The 23,881-nt window shown below is 48.8% G+C and overlaps 1 protein-coding gene across 2 annotated transcripts in view; it reads right to left on the bottom strand.

Annotated features, from left to right (window-relative positions):
• The window catches only part of SCYL3 (SCY1 like pseudokinase 3), a 42,286-nt gene extending 19,443 nt beyond the window's left edge, over window positions 1–22,843 (bottom strand). For both annotated transcript variants that reach the window (XM_032863017.1, XM_032863018.1), the window contains exons 1-7: window positions 22,592–22,843; window positions 17,756–17,970; window positions 7,496–7,681; window positions 5,052–5,165; window positions 3,144–3,200; window positions 1,880–1,982; window positions 570–681 (exon numbers count right to left, since the gene is read on the bottom strand). In XM_032863017.1, coding sequence (XP_032718908.1) covers window positions 570–681; window positions 1,880–1,982; window positions 3,144–3,200; window positions 5,052–5,165; window positions 7,496–7,681; window positions 17,756–17,920 — 737 coding nt within the window. In that variant the 5' untranslated portion in view covers window positions 17,921–17,970; window positions 22,592–22,843. The remainder of the gene's footprint in view (window positions 1–569; window positions 682–1,879; window positions 1,983–3,143; window positions 3,201–5,051; window positions 5,166–7,495; window positions 7,682–17,755; window positions 17,971–22,591) is intronic.
• Window positions 22,844–23,881: the final 1,038 nt, after the last annotated feature.

The following is a 23,881-nucleotide window of genomic DNA, read 5'->3' as shown; positions in this document are numbered from 1 at the left end:
GGAAAGGAAGAGGAGGAGGACACACAGTTACAACTGACCTTGAAGAGAGGTTCAAAACCATCTCTGAGTCCAGCGATAGGGCTACCGCTCTAACGTGCCCCCCTCTATCTGTGCCTCTGTGCTCCTCTTCCACCGTGTTACTAAACCGAGAAGACAATCTTCTGCCTGAAGAGAAACGAGCTCCTTTCCCCCAACAAGAAAAAATTTCAACAGTAACAAATTCTTATCAACAACAGGATGGCAGCAGAGAGCTCCCTGATGGCTGCCAACGGCCGACACAGCCTTGCCTCTGCATCGACCCAAGTCCTAAGGGCCCTGGGCTGTGGCCTCCAGACTCCAGCCTTGGCCACAGTTAAAAATTTCTCAGACTTCCTGTGGTAAGACCCCGAGACGCAGCGCACCCCTGCCCTCTGCTGCCCCACGTGGACGCAATCGAACCTCTCCTGACCGCGAGCGGCAAGCACAGGCCAGAGCGTGTGCCTGGGGCCGCCACACCGCATGGCCGGACGCGGGGTCCGAGAGCAGGCCGGCGGCGGGGACAGCCGGGCAAGCCCGCCAGGCGCCCTCACCTGAAGAAGTCATGGGACAGTAAGGTGCGGAGCGCTGGCCGACATTTTGGAAGGGGATTCAGCAAGGCTGAGTGCAAGGTCTGTTGCAAGCTGGAGAGAACGTCCGCTGAAACTGAAATCCAGAGCGACAGTTAGTTTCCAATGCCTTCTCCCTCCTTCCAGGACCTCTATAGCTGGAGACTGACGAGAGCAAAAACCAACCTGTAAAAGCCCAAACAAACAAAGGCCTGGCTGTTGCCAAACAGCTTCCTGCTCGCCTGAAGCCAGACTCCATGGCCGGAGCAGAAAACGCAGCTGCCCATGCAGCCAACACCGCCCCCCCACCCCGGCCTTGCCGCGGAGCCCCTCACCTCCCGGCTGTCCTGTCTGGAGGACAAGCTCAGCCGCGGGAAGGCTGGAGAGGTGGCAGGTCCCCAGGCCTCTCCCACCAGGTTCCTCATCCCCAGAACACAGCAGGTTGCTGGGACGACCGTGTTTTCTAATCTCCCAAAGACAGCACGTAATTACCACCAGGCCACACTCAGTGGGGTAGTAAGTTTGGCCCCACGAGGGAGGCCTTAGGGCCCTAAGGGTGTAATTCTCAAGTATTTCTAGGCTGAGACGATTCCGAGCCAGCAGCTGAATGACGCTTGTGACTCCAGAACACTGCAGACACCGGGGGGAGGAACCACATCAGAGCTGCACCGAGCTCGGGCCGCCTGCGACCCGGCCAGCAGGGGCCTCCCGGGGCAGGGGCCCCGCGCCCCCCGCGCGCCCCGCCCATCAGCAGGCTCCAAGCGGCCGCTGGAGCGCTCAAGAGAGAAGAACACAGGGTGCTCAGGAGCCTGGGCTCTCCGGGGCCGTGAAAGGAAAGGCAATAAGTACATTATACGAAGAAGAAAAAAATCAAAAGGGCTCCGAAAGAATAAAGGGATGTTAAGCTTTTAATAAAAAATGTTGAATCCTCCTCTTTCCTTCAGGTCGCTCCACATCAGTCCGCACCAGGGCTCACTTCCGCGGCCGGCCGGGTAAGGAACGCAGGCTTCAGCCCGCAAGGACCAATCCCAGTAAGTATCCCAAGAGTGACCGCGGATACCCAGAGTCAGAGCTGAAAGTGGCTCCTACTTAAAATGCTTTAAGTCTGCAAAGTAAAGAAATCAGAGCTTCTTTCAGCAGGGAAACTGCTGTTAAGATCTTCCCTAGACAGGTTATGTGGTGAGCAACAGGTTCCTTCCTGCGATCAAAGACCGCAGTGCTCTGAATCCACACGAACAGGCTGTGAATGACCTTCCTACTTATTCTGTGGATGCAGCAGCACAACCCCGACTCACCCTGTCCGCTTAAGATTGTGAGCAAACTTTCCACCAGTGTCCCAAACGCATAGGCGTCCCGGGCATGTCCGTGTGACTCGGGCAGGGTCGTGAATTCTGGAGACTGAAAGCAGGAAAGATGATTAAAACCAGAGAATCTGCCTTATACACCGGATCTCAGTTTTCTCTGAGGTCCCCTCCCATATCTGCATTTATGACACTCCAAACTAACCTCATGGTACCAGCCACGATCCTGTAGGCTTCTACAGGATGAGGGAAAGGAATTTATCAAAGACTTAAAAATATCAAACAAGGGCAAAAAGAAGACAAAAGGGCTAAACAGGATATGTCTGTGGCTTTCAAAAATATTTCTGACTGCAACCGATTTTTAAAATTTTTATTATCATTATTGTTAGTGGCAGCAGTACAAACACATAAGTATAAATACACACACAATGGAAATAAAAGTTTCACAAAACAATACTCAGCCTTACTACCTATAGAACTTAATGAGATTTTCTATTTTACTCCTTTTTCTCAAAGCTTGTCAGAACCTCTAACTTGATTTAAAACCCCAAAATCAGTCTGAGAAACACTAGTACATACACACGGTACCGGTCTGGATCAATGGGGCTTATTTCAAGGCTTGGGTCTACACTCAAGTTTGGAGTTGGGTCTGTTTCCCATATAGCAGTTAAATGTGTCTCTGGGGATCACTGTCTGTTTACAGTAGTTACGAAAACAAATTTAGAGGAAGCAACTTCCTCACATTTACTGGTAAATACAATCTTTCTTCACCAGCAGCTAGTGGTGAAGACAAGAAACAGAATAGAAAGGTTCATCGACTTGGCAGGGAAATCTGTAGAGGGAACCTTCATCACACAAGATTATTAATGCCAATAATCACTCTGCTGCGTCTCGGGGAGTCCCAGCTCATAACCAACAGGCCGATGCGTGGCTTGGGGGAAGCGCAGGAAGGGCTGGGGCTCTGCGTCCCCAGCTCTTCGGGCTCCCAGCAACATACAAAGACCATGAAGCGGGGACGAAGCCCCGGCCCTCTCTCTCTACACGGCACCACAGGGGTCCGTACCTCCAACAATGGAAGCGGACTGTCAAGAAAACGGCTCCCTGCTGTGGTGATGAGATTAGTCTGAGACGCTGTCACGGCCAAAGGCATTAGGAGGCATCCACGACTTGGCCAAGAAAGAGGGGGCAGGTGAAAGGTTACGTTTCATACTCAGTTACCCAAAGAAGCCTTCGTTACAGCTGAAGCGTATCATCTTACCATCTCTTCAGGAGGGATAGATGCTGGGTCTCTGACTGACTGAATACTCCTCAGAAACTAGAGAAATAAATTAAGGAAAATAATTCATACATAGTTTGCTGAACCAATCTCTTACACCAAGTTACAGAAGCAACCAGCAATGGAAACAGCAGCAATGACGCCTTCACGCCAGTGCCGCATGTTAAACATACACATCTGCAATCTGCTAACTGAAACGTGAATACAGTACCTGGCACAGCGCGAGGCCCAAGAAAACACGGTTAGGTCCCTCGCCTCACCCCTCAGCCGGGCAGGCGCCCTCTGCTGTTCAGAGGCTTCTCTGCATCTCACTCCCTTGCACTAGTCATCGGGGATGCATCTTTCTTACCCTGCCTACTTACTGACAAATAAAAGGCTTTTCTAGCATAGAACATAATCCCTCATTAATCTTCTGGCTGAGTCAAGTCAATCCTAAGGAAAAGTTGAGGACTTCATGAGCGACACAGATGATGTCCACAGAACAAGGACACTGATTCACTGATTCGAAGACTATTGCTCAAGAGCTTCTATGTCCCAAACACCACAAAAGGCACGAGAAATACAAAAGGAATATGACAAACTCCCTGGCCCAGCCAGGTGCTCACAACCGAGAATGTAAACTAGCAATCTGAGTGACATCCTGAGTGCCGTGGAAGCACAGGGGGAGGGGCAGATTTCACTGGGGAGGGAACACCCAGGGGAGGGCGCCTCGAAGAGACTCAGCTAGACTGGAGACTTCTGGAGGATGTTCCATCCTCCAGAGAGCCCCGGGAATGAGGCACCCAGCAACAGAATGGCGCGCAAGGGCAGAAGAGGTGCAGGATACCGGCCCTGAGAGAACACGGGGGGTGGCCAGAGTGCAGCTCAGTGACTGAAGTGGTACGTGAGGCTGAAGGGAGGCTGGGGAAGAGCCTGGAGGCCACGGTGAAGACTCTGGAACATGAGTCACAGGATGACTTACGTGCTGTTCCATTAATTAGATGTAAGGTGAATTCTGAGAAGAAAGGGATTGACTGGGGCAGAAATATTATTAGAGGAGCACCTCTGTGGTGGAAGGAGCATTTGAACTGGGCAAGAGGCCACGAAGGTGCACATTTAACGTGGCTCATGTGTGGAAGCCCCACAAGAGAACAGGGAAACCAGACAGAGCCAGTAAGTCAGCGAGCTGCCATTTCCACAGGGCTGCCATGAGGGGCCTGGTTTGGTTTTGTTCTGTTTTTCAGAAAGAGCAAGCCTAGTGGCAACAGGTAAAATGGTGAAAACAAGAACCAAAACAAGAGAAAGGTTCATTAACTGAGGCGGGAAATTTGTAGATCCTGGTCAGACAAACCATGAGAGGTACAGAGGCAGCGACAACACAGCCCGCCAGGAGGATTAAGATGCGCGGGTCTTGACTCCGGCTGGTAGGACACAGTGTGTGACTGTGGACACCGTGGATAGTTGTAAACGAACATTTGTTCCGTACCTAATGCACGCCTGGCACCACTCTGGGAGAGACTAAATCTAAGAGACTCTCAACCCCTCAAGAAGCTCAAACACTGGCAAAGAAAACAGACACACGAAGGTCATTTCAACACTCGACATTAGGTGATGTGATTAAGTGCAGGTACTGGAGGAGCAGCAGCAAGAACATTCCATTAAAAAGCTGACCGAGCCAGTTTACCTCTCAGTCTCAGTTTCCTTAGCGACCAAATCAGGAGACAAGAAGAATGGAGACGGGGGCCCCTCTGAAGAGAAAGGCCCAGCGTTCTGGGAACACGAGCACCGACAGCGAAGTCACATCCCCAGACCTACGCTCGCCCTAGCACTGCAGAAAGTCCCCAGGCAGGACCCACATACCAAAATGCTACTGAGTTCAGAGAGGCACCGAGGGCCCACCCCCTGGCTTACCTCGGGTGTGGCCTGAGGAACTTTGCAGACGGTTTCCATCCCTCCCAGCTTCCAGTGCCCATCCTCGCTCACAAACACAGAGGATGAGCAGACATTGTTGTGTGTTAGGTGTCCCTGGAGAAAAGAACAGGAGGAGGCTGCCACTAGAATTTCTGAAGCAGGAGTTTAAAAAAACTAAATACTGAAGACCAGGAAGAGATACGGTGAGTCATCCCACTCGCGGTGTGATAAATGGAAGGACAACCGGAAGGAACGAGGGACGGGATAAGCCTGGCTCAGCCCCGTGAGGCCGGGGAGCACGAGACGGCCACGGAGGGCTCTTCCTCTGCTGCCCGTCCCTGCTTCCGCTGGCGTCAGGGGAACCAAGTTCCTCAAACATGAGGTCACACGTCTTTACAGCCTACATCGTTTGCTTCCGTCCTTTAACGATAAAGTTTACCTCTGCTCTCACAGGCTACTGTATTGTTTTTCTCCTCTAAGTTTTTTCTCACCTAAATTCTATCACAAACCCAGACCCACTTCACCTGAAATCTGTCAGCAGGCATTTAAAAATCCTGCTCAAAGAAGAGGAAAATGGAATTTTCCCCCACAGACCACAGAAGTGCCAAAATTTAAAACTATTAAAAAAAAAACCAAACCAGCCAAATAAATAAGAAGAAAATGAGAACAGGATAGAAGCGTACTTTGTTCCAAACCAGAAATCATTTCAGTAGACAAATGTATTTTAAAGATTCTATTCACTAGGTCAAGTATGTGCAAATTTTGATAGGAAACACTCCAAGATACATACATATATTCTAAAGGAAGGTTGAGAACAGTGTGTACGGTATTTTTACATTTGAAAAAAACAAAGGAGAATAGGCACAGGGACACGTGGTTCATATGCACACCAACCCTCTCGGGACTGAGGGGCTGATCACTGTGGGGGCTTCTGGACAGAGGTGACGGGCTGCATGCGGGGTGGGGGGCTTACTCTTCCCTGCACGCACTCTCCCACTATTCCAACTTTCTACCATGTGCATGTACCTTCCCCAACAAAAAAAATACTCCTTCATGTGAAGCACTAATAATTTTTCTTTATAGGAATCTTAGACATATGTATATTTTAAAGATTTTATTTATTTATTTGACAGAGATCACAAGCAGGCAGAGAGGCGGGCAGAGAGAGAGGAGGAAGAGGTCACAAGTAAGCAGAGAGGCAGGCTCTCCGCGGAGCAGAGACCCTGATGCAGGGCTCGATCCCAGGATCCTGGGATCATGACCTGAGCCGAAGGCAGAGGCTTTAACCCACTGAGCCACCCAGGTGCCCTGTACCTTAGACATATTTTTAAGAGGTGATAAATCAAGGTGATATCTGGAATCTGTCTCCAACTAACGGAAAAAGTTAAAAAAAAAAATACACTGAGATGAGTCAAAAGCAAGTGTTTCTAACTGGTGACTGGTAACTTTTCATCTCAGAGGACTGCCAAAGGCCTCAGTACTTAATGGAATGCAAATTCCATTAAGAAATCGCTCAATAGGGGCGCCTGGGTGGCTCAGTGGGTTAAAGCCTCTGCCTTCAGCTTGGGTCATGATCCCAGAGTCCTGGGATGGAGCCCCACATCAAGCTCTCTGCTTGGCGGGGAACCTGCTTCCTCCTCTCTCTCCACCTGTCTCTCTGCCTACTTGTGATCTCTGTCAAATAAATAAATAAAATCTTAAAAAAAAAAAATAAGCTCAATAATACTGTCACAAAATAGACCAAAAGTAAACCTAAGACTATATGCTTATCCTCTTAAGAGCAAACCTGACCACAGTGTTAAGAGACTGTCTCCTCCGCCTTCGGCTCAGGTCGCGATCCTGAGATCCTGGGATCGAGTCCCCATGGAGCTTCCTTCTCCTCCCTCTCTCACTGCCCCCCTCCCCATGCTCGCTCTCGCTCCCTCAAATAAATAAATAACCTTAAAAAAAAAAAAAAAAAAAAAAAGAGTCCATCTCTAAGTAAACACCCATTCAAATGAGAACAGGTGTGTAAAGCTCTGCCTTTTCCTAAGAAATGGTCATTACTTCCTTCAAAATCTAAAATGTCACAGAACTCCGGGTAACAAACAGGAACTCTGGTTTACAGCAACACTGATGTTAAGGCTTTCTCTTTTTCTTAAGAACAGTAATACCCGATGCAAGTGTTTTTAGGTAAAGATTTCCCCCAAACCAGAGGGAGGTGGTGGTAAACCAAAATAAAGTCCTATAAAAATAAAGTTCTATAAAAAACTGGCTAGAGAAGCCCTTGCCCACTGCACACATGACCTGTCTGGAGCCCTTCTCATGCCTTCCAATAAGCTCGTCTTCCACAGGAAGATTCATGTGAGAATTTCTGTTCCTCCCCTAACTTAGAAGCACTCCCACACACGCCAGCCCTCCGGTCTGTGTCAAGGCCCCGGGCAGCCTGTGTCCACGGTACTTACTCTGTCGTGAAGGAAGATGAGAGCCAGCAGGATGTCGTAGATGCCGGCACAGACCTCAGCGGAAGACAGTGTTTCTAAAGCCACTTCCAGAGGCTGCACTCGCTCAGTGACTAGGTGAATTCCATCTGCCTCCACAGTGCAAGATAAAAATCTCAGCAGGCAAGGGTGACGGAGTGTCTTCAAATGCTTTAAAGATACAAACGCAAGGAGTGGGAGAGTTAATGACTCAGAACCAGACTAACCGTAGTTTCTTATACATCGCAGTCCGAGTCAGAACATGGTTAGTTCCATTCAAGGTCCCGCCCAGCTCCCTACTTTCCTCACCTACCCCCCTAAATTTCAAACAAGGCACAGGAAAATCTGTGACCTGTTCTGACTTCATTCACTTTACCAACATTTAAACGATTCTACAGAGACTTCCGGTTCCCTTCCGACAGTGTAAGCCCCCAGGAGCCCGGGCCTCTCCATGACACTACCATACACTCTGAACAAAGTACCCCAACAGTGACCTGAGAGCTGGGCAAGGTAAACAAGAGCACGCAGACTACACACGGGAGTCAAGATTAGCAGAAGAGACCCCCGCGTGTTCGGGTTTAGGGCCGGCCCTTCTCACAGCTGTGTGCTGAAGGCAGGCCCCGCTTGGAGGGCAGAGTAGCAGAGGGGGCTGAAACTCTGACCGAGACCTTGGCAACTTTCTGGCCAGGAGGACAGAGAGGAGTCCAGACAAGCTTGAGTATGAGGCTATTCCAGAGGGGAAGGAACTGGAGAAGGAGATGCTCTGGTTATCTATTATACCCGCTCGGGTCTCAGACTAACTCCTGAATCAAGCACGGACAAAACAGACCCAAACCGGCGTAGCCAACTTTTAAGAAATAAACTGAGGTTAGAACCACCACGCACAGGAAGGGTGCAGGAGAGCAGCTGGAAAACTTGAAGCCTGAACCAAAGGGGATGGACTGCTGAATCAGAAACCTCAGCAATCTCTAGAAGATTTTAACACAACCAAGAGTCAATGCAACATGACATTCAGAATGTACGGGATGCAACCCAAAATGTTCCTACTCAACAAAGAACCATAAAAAAGTCAAAAGACAACCAAGAAATACCAACCCTGAGATGGCCCGGATAACAGAATTCTTAGGAAGAATATAAGGCCGCTTCCCCACTATGTTACAACCATTCTTCCCTAGAGGTAAAGGAAAACAGGAAATAAACGAAGTTCTCAGCAGAGAAAGAAATGTTATTTAAAACAAGAGGAAGTTTTAGGAAGGAAAAATAAAATATTAGAAACTAACCCAATGAATGGACTCAATAACAAAATGCAGACTGATGTAGAGGCAAGAGTCAGTGAACCTATGCTAACTAGTCTGAAGAACAAAGAGAAAAATTTCTTTTTTATTTTTTTTTTAAATGATCACAGCATCAAGAAACTGTGACAATACTAAAGGTCTAACATACATAACTGGAGTCCCAATAAAGAGAAGAAAAGAACTAGTGCATAAAAAGTATAATGGCCTGAGAACTTTCCAAATTCAGCCAAATACTTAAGTTTACAGATTTAAGAAGTTCAATAAACACCAAACAGGATAAATCAAAGAAAACTACATCACACACATTATCGTCAAACTGTAGAGAATGAGATAAATAAAAAAAATCTCAGAGGCAGCTAGAGAAAACCATTATTACGTGGAAGGGAATGACAATTTGAGTGATGCAAACTTCTCATCAGAAAACACAGAGGCCGGGGAGCCTGCGCAGCACAGTGGTTGGGCATCTGCCTTCGGCTCGCGTTGGGATCCTAGGGTCCTGGGATGGAGCCTGCGTGTCCTGGGATGGAGCCCCGCACCGGGCTCCCTGCTCAGTGGGAAGCCTGCTTCTCCTTCTCCCACTCCCCCTACTTGTGTTCCCTCTCTCGCTGTGTCTCTCTCTGTCAAATAATAAACAAAAATTAAAAGAAAAAAAAAAGAAAAAAGAAAAAAAGAAAAGAAAACACAGAGGCCAAAAGACAAAGGGGAACACTTACTCTAAAGCACTGACAAAAAAAAACAGTATCAACCCTGAATTATGTAGCAAAAATATCCTTCCGGGAAAAAAAAGTAAAATAAAGGCATTTCTGATGATGAAAACAGAAAAGTTATTGCCAGAGAACCCACCCTAAAAAAAAAAAAAAAAATAGAGGAAATGACACCAAAGGGAAACGTGGATCTCCAGAACTGAAGGAAGAGCAGCAGAAATGGTAAGTATCAGGATGGGGTCCAAGGCCCCACGTCGGCCTCTTGGGTAAGGTGCGCAGGACTGTGCGGAGCAGACATGACGCCACTGGGTCAGGTTCTCCACGTGAGTGATACACAGGGAACCCCCGAACAACACAGTAGTTTAAACTGTGTCCATTTCTATGCAGACCTTTTCAACAAACACTGCACAGTGCTGTACGAGGCTTTTCCTTACAACTTTCCCAGTTAACATGTGCTTTACCTTACCTTATTGTAAAAATACAGTATATAACATGTATCAAGTAAGATGTGTTATTGACTGTTTATATTATCAGCAAGTCTTCCACTCTACAGTACCTTACTAGCAGTTAAGTTTTGAGGGAGTCAGCCCAGTTGTGCGAGGCATCAGTACCTCTAACCCCAATTTAACCGTGGGCCTGTGTGTGTACGGTGTTGATACGTATGGAACAAAAGGACAGCAGGGTTGGGGCTGGAGACTTCTATCTGATTCCAAGCCTTCTACATTTTATGTGAATGGTACAATTCTAACCCCAGACAGATGATGATGAACTAGTTATTAAACTGAAATCCTTAGGGCAACCATTAAAAAAAAAATAAAGAAATGTAGCTGAGAAATCAAGATAAAATGAAATACTAAGGGCTATTTTAATAAACCAAAAAAAAAAAAAAAGAGAGAAGGGGAACAGAAGAACAAAATTCAAAAGGGGGCAAATAGAAAACAAATAACAAATAATAAAATTCAACAACATTAATAATTACATGAAATGTTAATGATCTAAACACTCCAATTAGGAGTAGATATAAGAGAAGACCCAACAATATGGTGCCTATGAGACTTACTTTAAAAATAAAGACGGAGATAGGTACGTGGACAGAAAAGGATATACCGCGAAGACATTAAGCATAAGAAGGCTAGAGTGGATGTATTCTCATCAGAGAAAACATACATCAAGACAGTATATTGCAAGACATCAAATGGGACATTTTTTGAAGAATAAAAGGACAATTCATTAAAAAGACATCAGAGGGGCGCCTGGGTGGCTCATTGGGTTAAGCCGCTGCCTTCGGCTCAGGTCATGATCTCGGAGTCCTGGGATCGAGCCCCGCATCGGGCTCTCTGCTCGGCGGGGAGCCTGCTTCCTCCTCTCTCTCTGCCTGCCTCTCTGCCTGCTTGTGATCTCTCTGTCAAATAAATAAATAAAATCTTTAAAAAAAAAAAAAAGACATCAGAATTATGAATGTGTAAGCCCCTAACAGCAGAGCCTTAAAATACACACAGAGCAAAAATAAAAGGGAGAAGCAATTCCGTGATTCCAGGATCATAGCTAGAGATTTAAAAACTCCTCTCTCAGCATCAATTGAACTGGCAAAAGTAAACAAACAAAAAAATAAATGAAAGCATATGAAACCTGATCAAACTGACAATTGGAAAACACTAGACCCAGCAATTGCCGTACACACGCTCTTCCCAAGCCCAGAAGAACGAGTCCGAGAAACACTCCACACCAGACCACAGAATCATTTTAAATGGATAAGCACCTTAGCCATCTTTTGTTGACCTTGCTTTCTTCTTTTTTTTTAAGATTTTATTTATTTATTTATTTGAGAGAGAGAATGAGAGAGAGAGAGAGCATGAGAAGGGGCAGGGTCAGAGGGAGAAGCAGACTCCCCGATGAGAAGGGAGCCCGATGCAGGACTCGATCCTGACCTGAGCCAAGGGCAGTCGCTTAACCAACTGAGCCACCCAGGCGCCCTTGTTTTCTTACTTTTCACCTCACTATTTATCAAGCACTTAATCCCCTTAAAAATATTTCACCATCTTTAAAATTGTTGCCATTTTATTAATCTAGAAAAGTTAGCATTAAACATTTTCGCTCACATACTTCACACCAGTAGCAACATTAGATGAGAAGCTCATATATGTACCTACGATATACGTTTTTGATTTACATATATAAATAAAATACAAATACCATAAAATCCCCACAAGATAGAATGTACCAAAATAAAAGATTAAAAGTAAATTAAAACACTCTTGACTTTCTCCCCCGATCTGCAATGCATCAGTGCAGGGCCCCGAGGTCATGGATGTCCTGCTTTCGAACTCCTGCCGTGCAGTAATCTCCGCGCACACCGTTCTCTGAGCAGACACAGAGCACAGAGACGCCAGACAAGGGCGTGACCGAGCTGTGTCTGACTGTGAGAGGCAGGTCTGCAGGGTTTTTAGAGCCCTATCAGCTACAGGCTTCCCAAGCTCCCCTCGTGCTGCATGTTGTGGAAAATCTGACCTGAGTAACTCAGACCCGTTGTCCACGATGCCCAACCCAGCTAGTAATAACTGTATCATTGTTTACAACAAAACTTAAAATGCCGGAATAATGGTTTTCCTTGCAAATCACCCAGATTTTCTAAAAGAAATTACGTGGCCTTCAACCTCTGGGGTCTGCCCTGCAAGAGGCACTGGACACTGAGGAAGCCTCGCAAACCTCAGCGAACCAGGAGATGGATGCACGATTCCACTGGGAGAAAAACCTCAACATCGGGTTTCATTTTCACAAATAAGCACTCCGTAATGGAACACTCTAAAATACCTTCTTGGAAGAATAGGAGATCATCTAGGAGCCCATAACACAGCACTGGTACAAGTTTTCTATCAGTTGCTTTGAACTAGTCTATTAGGGAAAACCGTAGGAGAATCTTCTGAGGAAAAGGATGGTCTAATTTCTTTTCTTTTCTTAAGATAATCTCAAACTTTGACAACTCTAGAAATAGCTCCAATAGGATTTTCTGCTTGTAGAAGAAAGCTGTTAGCCTCCCCTGGGTTACTCTAATAAAAAATACTTAAGAAAATTCTTACACAATTGTGAACTATTAATTTGTACATATGCCTTTAAAATAATCCCTACGTATGCACATAAACGCAGCAAAGACCCAGAGGAGCTGTGAGCTGTGCCAGGCTGAACGGCTACGATTAAGTGGAGAGAACTTCTTGCAAGTGTCTTTTAAGCTATGGTTTCTGAGTAAAATTATGCAGCCTCCCTCTTCTTTTTGCGTTTTAAGAATCATTTCAACTAATTTGCAAGACAAAAGTTAAATACTTCTGAACTTTTCACTTTTGCCCGTTCAGGAAAATAAAAATATTCATTCAGCTTTTATTTGTTAGGAATCTAAGTATTTTCCTTGGGTTTTCTGTGCCTTCTTTTACTCCTCTAATACTCAGAACAGACCAGTGAATCTGGAGAAATACTTCCTGCCTGAGTACTGGCATAGAAATACAGAGTCAGTAAATTTCACCCCGTTAATAAGTGAAATAATAAATTTCATTCTGCCTTTTTTTTAACCCTACATTCGCAGCAGAATTCTTGGTCCACAGTGACTCGTTTGTTTACTGTAGAGGAAGGAAGGAGTAAGTCATTGCATGATTCCAAACAGGGCACTTAACTTAGCAGCCATAACCTCACTCGTCACTCCTCTTCAGCACACACAATATTTTGCATAAATTATACATCCAGATTCACAGGGAAGTTAGCAATTAATCAAACAGAAACGTTTCTTGATTTAAGCTTCTGCTGCCCCAAAGAACAGAGGGGGTGACAAGATGCACCTGTGAAGTGTGATGAGATTTTCTCATCACCGGAAGAGATAAATGACTCTTGTTCTGGTGGAGAAAGGGGACTGTGCGGAAGGAGCACCTGGAAAGTAGCTCTCGTAGGGGCAAGCAGGTGGCTCAGTCGTTAAGCATCTGCCTTCAGCTCAGGTCATGACCTCAGGGTCCTGGGATCGAGCCCCGCATCGGGCTCCTTGCTCAGCACAGAGCCTGCTTCTCCGTCTGCCCCCCACCCTGCTCTTGTGCTCTGTCTCTCTCATACTCTCTCTCAAATAAATAAAATCTTTAAAAAAAAAAAGTCTCTGTCCTAGAGTTACAAATCCCTGTTACCCCCATGCATTGCTCTACTGCTGGCCTTTGGAAGAGGATTCTGAATAAGGACCTTGATCGTTAAAAAAGAGCAGCGCTGGGAAACCTGTCCACATTCATCCGCGTCCATGTGCACAAGGAGATGTTAAGTGTGAAAGTCAAGTCCTGACTAGAAACCCTTTCTACTTTTCGGAAAGGGTTGTGAGCCGCAGCAGGGTAACTCGAGCCCTAGGGCTGAGCTTTTCACTCCTGTCCTGCCCTGGTCTGGTCTCCTTTTTCACTCTGAGAACCACACAGCACAGCGGCTACTCAGCTCCGATTCACTTGTAAGTTTCTAGCCAGGAAGCGAGCCGTAGTTTCACTGCCTTGAAGAACAATGACAGAATAACCAAGCTGCCTGAACTAAAGAGCAAGAATTTTCAGGGAGAAATATTCTTCCTTCTCCCCTTAAGACGCGAACCTGAGACAGCGACGAAGTACAGGGTTTCTAAATGCCAGCACCTAGAGGTTCGATGAGAAACGAGGAATACAGAGCAGGACGGGAATGGCAGAAAGGATCCCAGGCTGCAAAGCCCGCATCTGAGGTGCCAAAGAAATATCCAGGTTGAGATTTCCACAGGCAAGTGAGAATGTGGATCTGGAGCTCAGAGAGGTTCCGGCGGACACCTGACTGGGGGCAGAGAGCCACAAGTCGGCCACCACCGCCACCACCACAAGGGAGAGGAGGAGAACGTGAAGTCTGAAAATGGGCGTGGCTAGAAGGGGCCCGCGCCCCCTGGAGGTGGCCCAACGCAGCCCAGGGACGGGGGAGGGGAACTTTTGAAGCTCTTCTGACTGGCTAATGCTTAGCAACCTTAAGAGAGAACTAGATTTTGATTATATGGGGAAAGAAATATTTTCTTAAGAAGCTGACAGCGTAGGGAAGTTGATTTACTGGGATAAGGGTTGTAAATAGCACAGAAAAGGCCTAACAGGGAAAGGAACAAAAAGACCACGTGGACAGAAGAGCCTCAGAGCATTCCAGAAGTGATCAGCGCGAGCAGTCATCTCTTCTCATCACCACACGATGTGCGTTCTCAAAAATGCCGACCAGCCCTTCAGCAGGGCCGCCTGAATCCATCACGAAGGAGGCCTGGGCACGGCAGCCACATACGTACTCCCGGAGCCAACGTGGCTGCCTTGGTGGCATGAAGACAGTCAGGAATCCTTCTGCGAGTCCGTCCTTCCCGTGAGGCCCTAACGAAGCGCTCAGAGGACAGCAAACACAGTAACCAAATTCCAATTTAGGACTTATCATTCCTTACTCTTCATTAGAAATGAGTCATAACCACCAGGGAGAAAATGCTGTAACAGCTAAGAAAGTCAAGATAAAACGAAAAGACCTCTAATACTGTTTTGTGGCCAAAGGTTACGCCTGCATTTCGTCTTATTCCAGAGGTCACATCGCACGGGGCCTGTTTTTATTTACAACAGTAGAGGAAGCGCACACTCACGACCGAACAATGTTTGCAAGGAAAACGCTGTATACCCTCTTGAAGTGGTCACTGAAACTACCAGAGGGAGGACTGGGAGCCTGAACTCTGGAGGAAGCGAGGTGAGTTGCCTGTATTAATGTTTCAGGTATCCAGGAAAATCAAGGTCCTAAAACCTGATGAAACGGGATACATTTTTTCAAGTACTGCATCTAAATCAAAACTCCGTATCATTCTGTTGCCATTTCACATCCCCAGATTCATGTGTCAGGTGTTCAAAGCCTCAAGATAGCCTGCAGAACAAGAGACAAAAACTTCTGGAAAAGAGTCAGCTGTGGTTTAGAAGATTATGTACAAAGGGGGAAAATGTTCCCTCTCAAGTTCTGAAGTTCCTTCAGCCCAGAAGTCCTCAAACACTGACAGTGGATCTTTTTCTCCTTCAAAAACTTTATGATCTGGGGACCCCTGGGTAGCTCAGTCGGTTAAGCATCTGACTCTTGATCACAGCTCAGGTCTTGATCTCAGGGTCGTGAGATCAAGCCCTGGGCTGGGCTCCATGCTGGGCGTGGAGCCTACTTAAACAAAACAGATTTTCTGATCTGGGTTATTCAATTTTCTTGGTACATATACCATAAAGAGTAATATAATGTTAAAAAATCCTATGGTTCTATTAAAAAAAACTAAGAATGATAATAAATCTCTAGTATTTCACTAGTAATAATCATCCTAATCACCATAATTTTTTTTTAAGATTTTATTTATTTATTTGAGAGAGAGAGCAAGAGAGGGAGGAGGGTCAGAGGGAGAAGCAGACACCCTGCTGGCCTGCTGTGGGACTCGATCCTGGGACTCCAGGATCATGACCTGAGCCAAAGACAGTCGCTTAAACAACTGAGCCACCTAGGCACCCTCACCCTAATTTTTTTTACTTAAAAATGTGCAATCTGATTAAATGAAAGCAGGAAGCATGTTAGATATGAATTGCACATAAGAATCCGACAGTGAAGCAAAGCATTTTATCTTTTGCAAAAATCACAATAAAAAGTATTAACAGTACCTGGATGGGATAGAAAGACAAAAAAATTGTCTTACCAAAAAGTGAAAATACTTAGCAATGAAACAGCCAGCTATGCTTTTTACCACAACTAATAGAAAATGCATCCCAAGGGGAATGTGATCCTTAGGCACCATCTTTTTTTTTTTTTTTTAAAGATTTTATTTATTGGACAGACAGAGATCACAAGTAGGCAGAGAGGCAGGCAGAGAGAGGAGGAAGCAGGCTCCCTGCTGAGCAGAGAACCCGATGCGGGGCTCGGGGCTCAATCCCAGAACCCTGGGATCACGACCTGAGCCGAAGGCAGAGGCTTTAACCCACTGAGCCACCCAGGCGCCCCTAGGCACCATCTTTTAACTTTTTAAGAGTTAACTTCCTGCCTCATCAAAGACATAACATCACATAATGAACTGATGTGACAAATAACAAATAATAAATAACATGCCGAAATTGTATCACTAATAGATATACTAAAACCCTTTATAATCACTAACAAAGGTAACAGCCATTTCAAAAGCCATCTCTGTGGCGGAGATACCCATGTCTCCTACCTATCGCTAGCACGAGGGACTCACCGGACTACAGATCACAACTCGAACAGAACAAAGCTCTTAAATCCACCTGAAGCAATGTGCCTGCATTAACACTGAACAGCCACAACTCTGCTTCCCTGCCGAACCTTCCGGAAGATAATGTGAATGACTCCATATCCAAGGAAATACCAACTAAAATGTTTGTTTTCTCTAGTTCAAAACAACAGCTAAGATTGTTCTACCGAGGTACTATCACATTTTCTGGTGAGAGGTCGGGGTCTCCTGCAGGTGCCCCTCCAGGAGCAATGGCCGCAAGGTGGGAGCAGGGAGGCCCTCCTCCTGAAGAGGAGACAGAAGCCTCTAGAAGTGAAGGATCTGAGTGAGGCCCCTCCCAAGGACTAGAGTCCAGGCCCAACGTTCTTTCTGGGGTGTCCAGCTCAACAATCTTTCTCGGACCTCACAATGCCTCGGGAAAAGAAAAAACAAACAGCAGTCACACTTTCTAAAATATTCTATTTCTAGGTCTGTTATCAATACACTCATGGTGTGCACGGCCTACCATACAGGGAAGTCGAATCACTATGTTGTACACCTGAAACTAATGTGACATTGTGTGTCAACCGCGTTCAAATTTAAAAACTAAAATACAAACATTAGAAGTTAAAAATTCAAATAAATAAGTAAAAATAAATAAATTTTACAAATTAAAAAATATACTTACCAAAATGTCAATACTTAAGAGATTTCTGCTAAGGTAGATTATAATACTTCCTTTACCTTCTACTGGCCATGTAAAATTACCTTCTGAACCTTCTCGCTAAAAAAATACGATGATAAAAGCTATCATACCAAGTGTCATGGAGCTTTCTGGCTATACCTGGCATCTGACTGTGTCACGCAAATTGGGAGATTTGCCCACGAAGGATGACAGCGGAATAAGAACACTGTTCCTTATCATCTGCCTCCCTGGACCTTCGGTAATTTCGACTTCACATCTTTAAACAGAAAACGAGATGGGAGAAAGCACTAAGAAGCCTCACTATCACGGTACCTTGGCAGCTTTGTTAACTTTGTCTTCGTTTTCCCTCTTATACACGAAGACGGAAGCGCATCTGCCATCCTGCAGGACAGCAGGGTAGATGGCGAGTCCAGAGGGTAAGGTGAAAGGCGGCTCCTTCAGCTTGTAGCTCTTCAAAGCACTGCTCTCCGATCCCATCCCTTCCGCAGTGGGGCAGTGCGGCGCCTCCTCCTCAAGGCCAAGCGGGGCTGAAACAGGAAACACCCACCTAGCGTGAGTCTGTCTGCCACGTGTCCTGGAGATCCCAGAGACCCTGACCCAGCCCCTCCACCTGCCTGTTCCTCCCATCCTCACCAACGAGGCCGTGTGACAGTAAAAATGGCAAAAGCTCAGCCAGTTACCAGCCAAGCCTGCAAGTACCCATCCACGGCTCCAGAGAAAATGCACTTAAGCATCACAGCCCCATCACGCCCTCCCTCCCACGGAGACACTTCCCTGGCTCGGGGCCCATCAAAACCAGGACAAGATCATCCGTGCTCCCTAACCTGTGCACATACCGGCCTCACAGAAAAGGGCAGCAAAAATCTGATATTTCATCAGTGAGAAAACTTCTGTATAATAATGTGGAAGACAACAGCTTAAAATTATAAAAAGAACATTATAACCTAGAGTATTTTTTTTTTAAGATTTTACCTATATTTTTGACAGAGAGACACAGTGAGAGAGGGAACACAAGCAGGGGGAGCGGGAGAGGGAGAAGCAGGCTTCCCACCAAGAAGGGAACTGAATGGGGGGCTCGATCCCAGGACACTGCGATCACGACCTGAACTGAAGGCAGACACCTAATGACGGAGCCACCCAGGCGCCCCAACCTGGAGTATTTCTAACAATGAAGAAAAACATGTTAACAAGTGGAAAGCTCATACACGCCAAGCAAAGCAGTGCGAACACCAGCAGAACAAGGGGAAAGGAAAGAGATAACTCACAGAACACAAAGGGCAATGACCACAACAGAGAGCGCTCCTGCACCTCTCCTCATGCTCCAGCCAAGTCCAAAGGGGAAAGTGCGAAACTCTCATCCCAAATGCTAAAAAATGCACACAATACGTGAAATTCCAGAAAATGCAAACTACCCTATAGTGATAGAAAATAGATCAGCGGCTGCCCGGGGTGGAAGCCCAGATAGAGGGGTTGGGGGAGAGGAGAAGATCGTGGAGGGTGTAAGGAAACTTTGGGGGGAATCGACAGTTATTATCTTGATTATGGTGAAGGCTGATGACAAATACCAAAACTTGGAAAATTGTATGCTTTAAAGTATGTTCGGTTGATTATGTGTCAATTTGACCTAAATAACACTGTTTCCAAAAGAAATATACATCATATTATCTATGTCTCCACCTCTGCGTGCATCTACATACACGCATACAGATACATTCACAGAAAGACTTGAAAAAACATGCTCAAAAAACCCCAAACAAACAAAACCAAACAAAAAAAAAACGTGCTCAAGTCCTAACCGAGGTTTGGGGGAGGGGTCAGATCATGGGTAATTCCCAGACAGACAGACACGTGCCTGCATCTCCCCCATCTTTCTCTGCAGCGGGGATACAAATTCCCACAGTTCGAGCAGGCCTGCTGCCGCCTACCTGGAGGCTTGGCTCTGAGGGGAGCAGCCACCCCCAAGTTCCACCCAGATCAGGCCATCTACCATTAAGGATCCAAGAGCCTGAAGATTTATGTGGAAATTTCCATACTTTCCAACATTGGTTCAAATGTTTTTAAGCCCGTAGAGGCCAAACTACATGTTTGAAAAATGCATGTCAGTATGCAGTTCTGGCTTTACCACAGTGTAAAGAATTAAACATAACGAGGGCTCTTAACTAACTCTGGCAATGGAGCAAGAAGTTGCTAGTTCTAAATAACAGGGCCAAACGTGCAACAAAGATCTTTAAAAATTTCAGTTAAAAAAATCCCATCCTTTAAATAAATATATACCAGCAATCACACATGGACCCATTACTGAGATTTTTTTTTCCACTTTAGTGAAGTTCCACACCACAGCGTGTTACTGAAGCTTGAGATGCTGCTCAAGACACACGCCTACCAGACAGTGCCAAGGCCCACAGACCCCCCGACGTAGTGCAGTGGGAACACACACGACAAGGGCTGCGGCGATCTGAAATTGGAATGACTCAAAGTCCAAGAATATTTCTGCGGATAAGAACTAAGTCGTCTTTGTAACAAATCCACTGAGCTGCTACCTCCTCTACAATTTATCTTAAGAACAGTAAGGGGGGGGAAACGGTATTAAAAATGCCAAGTGTCTCAAGTATATGTCCCAGTCTCCGCGAGGACTACAAAGAACATTAGTTGTTAAAGGAGGCTCACGGGAAGAGCGACTTAAGTCCCCCGTTCTGGAGCTGGTGGGTGCCCACCCCACCTGGGACAATCCCCCGCTGAACCATGAGGGTAACGTGCAGCACTTGGGTCTTGCTCCTCTTCTCTAGAGCGTGGTTAATGGGTCAGGCCGTTCCCTGGGTCAAAGGCCAGTCAGTTCACACGTTAGCCATCCCTAGCACCCGGGGCCCGGGTGAAGAGCTAAACGGGCCAGGGCCTTGCCTGCCTCAGGAATTTGAATGATGAGGGATAGTTCCATTAGCTAAAGGCAAAAGGATGCCATGAGGTAGAGCCAGGGCCATGGCGAGGCAAAACCATGAAGCAGAAGCTTGGTAAGCACAGAGGAAGGCAGCTGGCAGCAGAAGGAAAAGCAAAGGCTGGGAGCAGCTCCGCCAGGTCTGTAAGGCACACTGCTACCCTCCATCCTGAGGCCCTGGGAAACCCAGCTGTAAATCCATTTCCTCCCTGCCTCATTGACACTCCTACTACCAGGGGCGGCCAGAGGTCCACCTGAGGTAGCCTGAATGGGTCCATGTTCTTTGAAACCAGCTGCCATTTCGTCGCAGAAAACGGTAAAAACCAGTCAGACTGGAGGAATTAGAGAAGGGTTACTTTGAAAAGTGTGTATCTGAGGTTAGTCTAACTTCCTTCTCTGTTTGCCACAAACAGAGCTGTCCAAAATCAACACATAAGGAACTGTAAGAAAATGAAAATCCTCTTGGCAGAATATCATGTGTTTGTTTAGTTTTAATATCAGTCTCCAAAGGAGATAAGATGGTCACCGGGATTGAGGAGCGGTGCTCTGGCTGGATCAGTGGAAGTCAGCAGAGGTACAGCAATGGGCATTTAGTCATTTTTTTAAAAAGATTTTTTTTTGGGGGGGGGCGGGGACAGAGAGAGAGCACACACAACAAGCAGGGGGAGTGGCAGAGGGAGAGGGAGAAGCAGGCACCCGTGCTGAGCAGGGAGCCCAATATGAGCTCAATATGGGCTGGAGGCAGGTCTCATCCCAGGGTCGTGGGATCATGACCTGAGCTGAAGGCAGACGCTTAACCGACTTAGCCACCCAGGCGCCCAACTTAGTCATTTCTAAATAGCAAAATACATCCCTGTGGGAACACTGGGCTTTTCAACATCTAGAGTTACGAAATCTTTATGAGGTTCAAACTGGTAATTTTCTTAGCAGTGTGTATTTTGGGCTTAAGACACTAAGAAATCAACTTCAGAAAGGAAGGAAGGAAGGAAGGAAAAAGAAAAGAAAAGAAAAGAAAAGAAAAGAAAAGAAACGAAACGAAACGACACGACACGACACGACACGACACGACACGACTCCCTTTCTCGAGAAAAAAGCACGATTAACCTTGCCGGAAGTCATGCCAGGAGGGCAATGCTCTCAGAGGAGTAGGGGTACAGCCTCCGTCCAGGACAAACTTTATTAGGAGGCAAGAAAAAGATGTGCTGTCGACTGCTCTGAAGTAAAAAAGTCACAAAAAGATAGGAAAGGGCAGCCTCAAATCCTGCCCCAGCAAGGTTATTCCGCAGGATTTAGCACCCGCCCTCTGTAACGCGACGCTGGGTCTTGCTTCACCTGCCCCCTCCCCCGCTTCCTGGGCAGCACGTCGCGTTTCTGGGCCACCTGTGGAGGACGCAAGCGCTTGTCTAGGTCACCCGGCAACTCACACGCTCCGCCAGGAAACCCGTGTCGTCTGCGGGACTCTCGCTCCTTCCTCCAACTTTAACCGAGACGACCCGGTTCTATGCTCCCGGCACCGAGCTGCAGGGAGCGGACACGGCGGTCCGGTGACGCCGCTGCCCCCGCCCTGCGGTCGGCTGCAGGCGCGTCCCCCGTGCCGAGCGCAGCCCGCGGCACGGAACCGAGCCCTCCGGGGCCGGGAGAGCGCAGCGCGGCTGCAGCGGGTCTCAGACGACCGCGGACACGCACGCGGGTCCCAGGAACTACGCGAGCCGGCGACCCCGGGATTCGGGGCCCGCGTCGGTGCGCACCCGGCTGCCCAACACGCTCCTCCGGGACGCGCTTCCCCCTCACCCTAAGGAAAAGCACGACGCACGCACGGAGCCAGCTGGGCCTCCCGGGCCCTCCGCGGCCGGCGCTTCCCCCCAAGAACGCGGGCGGCCCCCGCTCCCAGCCCCGCTGCCAGCGCCCCGCACTCTCGCCCGACCCGTAGCGCGGACGGCGGCCCGGGGCCAGCGTGGTCCCTCCGCTTCCGCCGGGGGCGGCCGGGGCGGCGCCCCCTCGCACACCTGCCCGCCAGGCCCGGCTCCGCCGCCCGCGAAGCCCCGATCCGCAGGGCGCCCCGCACAGGCAGGGGGAGGCCACAGCTCAACCGGCAGCCGCGCCGCTCCGAGCGCCGACCCGCGAGTGGGGCGCGCTCCCCCCGCCTCCGCTCGCGGCCGCTCCCCCGCGGCCCGAGCCCGCACTGCCGCGGAACGCGGCGCGGGACTCCCCGTTACCTGCGGGAGGGCGGCCGAGGGTCTTGGCTCGGGGACCCTCTTCGCCCCCTGCTGACACCAAGCGCCCTCGCCTACCCTGGGCGGCCGGGGCTACCACACGCGCAGTCTTCGCGGGGGTACGCTCCCTCCGCCACCATAGAGACGGGTCCGGAAGCCGGACAGAACGCCAGCCTTCAGGCCTCCGACACCGCCACTGGGGAGAACGAACCCGGAACCGAGCTAGAGCGGCCGCAAAGGTGACTCTCAGGCCGGTGCCATCTTGAGTGTGGGCGCGCGCGCGGGTTGGGGGCGGGTGGTTTCCTGTCGCGTCTTCAGTCCCCGCTCCCAGCGGCCTGGTCAGCCTGTGAAGCCGTTTCCTCTCCTGGCGTTTAAGTTGAACTCGCAAGCTGGTCTTGACTTTAGTTTTTAGGCCTTAAGCCGCGAGATTTAACTTGACATCCGCCCGAACCTAAAATGGCCGCCGTCGCCTCTAACAGGGAGTAAGGGGGCGGGCGCAGAAGGGAGGACGGAAAGCCACCGCGGCCTGTCGGAGAGGGACGTCTCTCCAGTCCGCAGCAGCTGCTGGTGGCGCCGCGTGGGCCTCAGCTACCCGGGGTGGGGCGGTTCCGGCTCGAGCGACCGGGCGGGTCCCTCGACGCTGCGCGCGATCCAGCGAGGAGCACGGCGGGACGGATCGTGCTGTTCGTGGCTTGTTCTCACAGGACGTTGAGAGAGTGAAGCGAACGTGCTGACGGTGTGGAGACGACTGCCCTCGGGGTCAGCGGAGCCCCCGCTCGCAGCACTGCTGCGTGGACGCCCCACAGCGGGCCGCGGAGGCGAGGGCTCCCGGCGTCCCAGGCCTTCAGGCCGTCCCCGGAGGCCGGAAAGGGGTTCGGTGGGAGGCCCGGGTCCCGCGCGTGGCTGAGCGACGGCGGCGGGGGTCGCCCCTGTCCCGAAGCGCCGGAAGCCGGCGCCTGTTGGGGTCGGACGGGCAGCCGTCGGCGGGGCGAGCTCGGCTCCGGGTGGGGCTGCGCGACCGAGGCGGGTTCGAGCCGCGACCCGGGCCTCGGTCTTTAGCGGCCGCAGACAGCGCAGGAGGAGGAAGTGAGGCGAGGGCGACCCCGGCGCGCGGTGACGCGGCGGCTGCGCGTTCAGACGCTCGGTGTGGGGCGCTGCGGGACGCTTTCGCGCCGACTCCGCGTCTGGTATTTTGTTCGCGGCATGGACCGACCGCGCGTCACTGCCCCGCCGTCGCTCGAGCGCGGCCACCACATGACGGAGGGGACAGTCCGGGCGCGGCCACCACCGCCC

This window comes from Lontra canadensis, unplaced genomic scaffold (assembly GCF_010015895.1).
Source record: "Lontra canadensis isolate GAN:19392208 unplaced genomic scaffold, GSC_riverotter_1.0 scaffold24, whole genome shotgun sequence".
NCBI lineage: Eukaryota > Metazoa > Chordata > Mammalia > Carnivora > Mustelidae > Lontra > Lontra canadensis.
The sequence above is the reverse complement of the archived record's forward strand: the minus strand, read 5'-3'. Positions and strand labels throughout refer to the sequence as shown.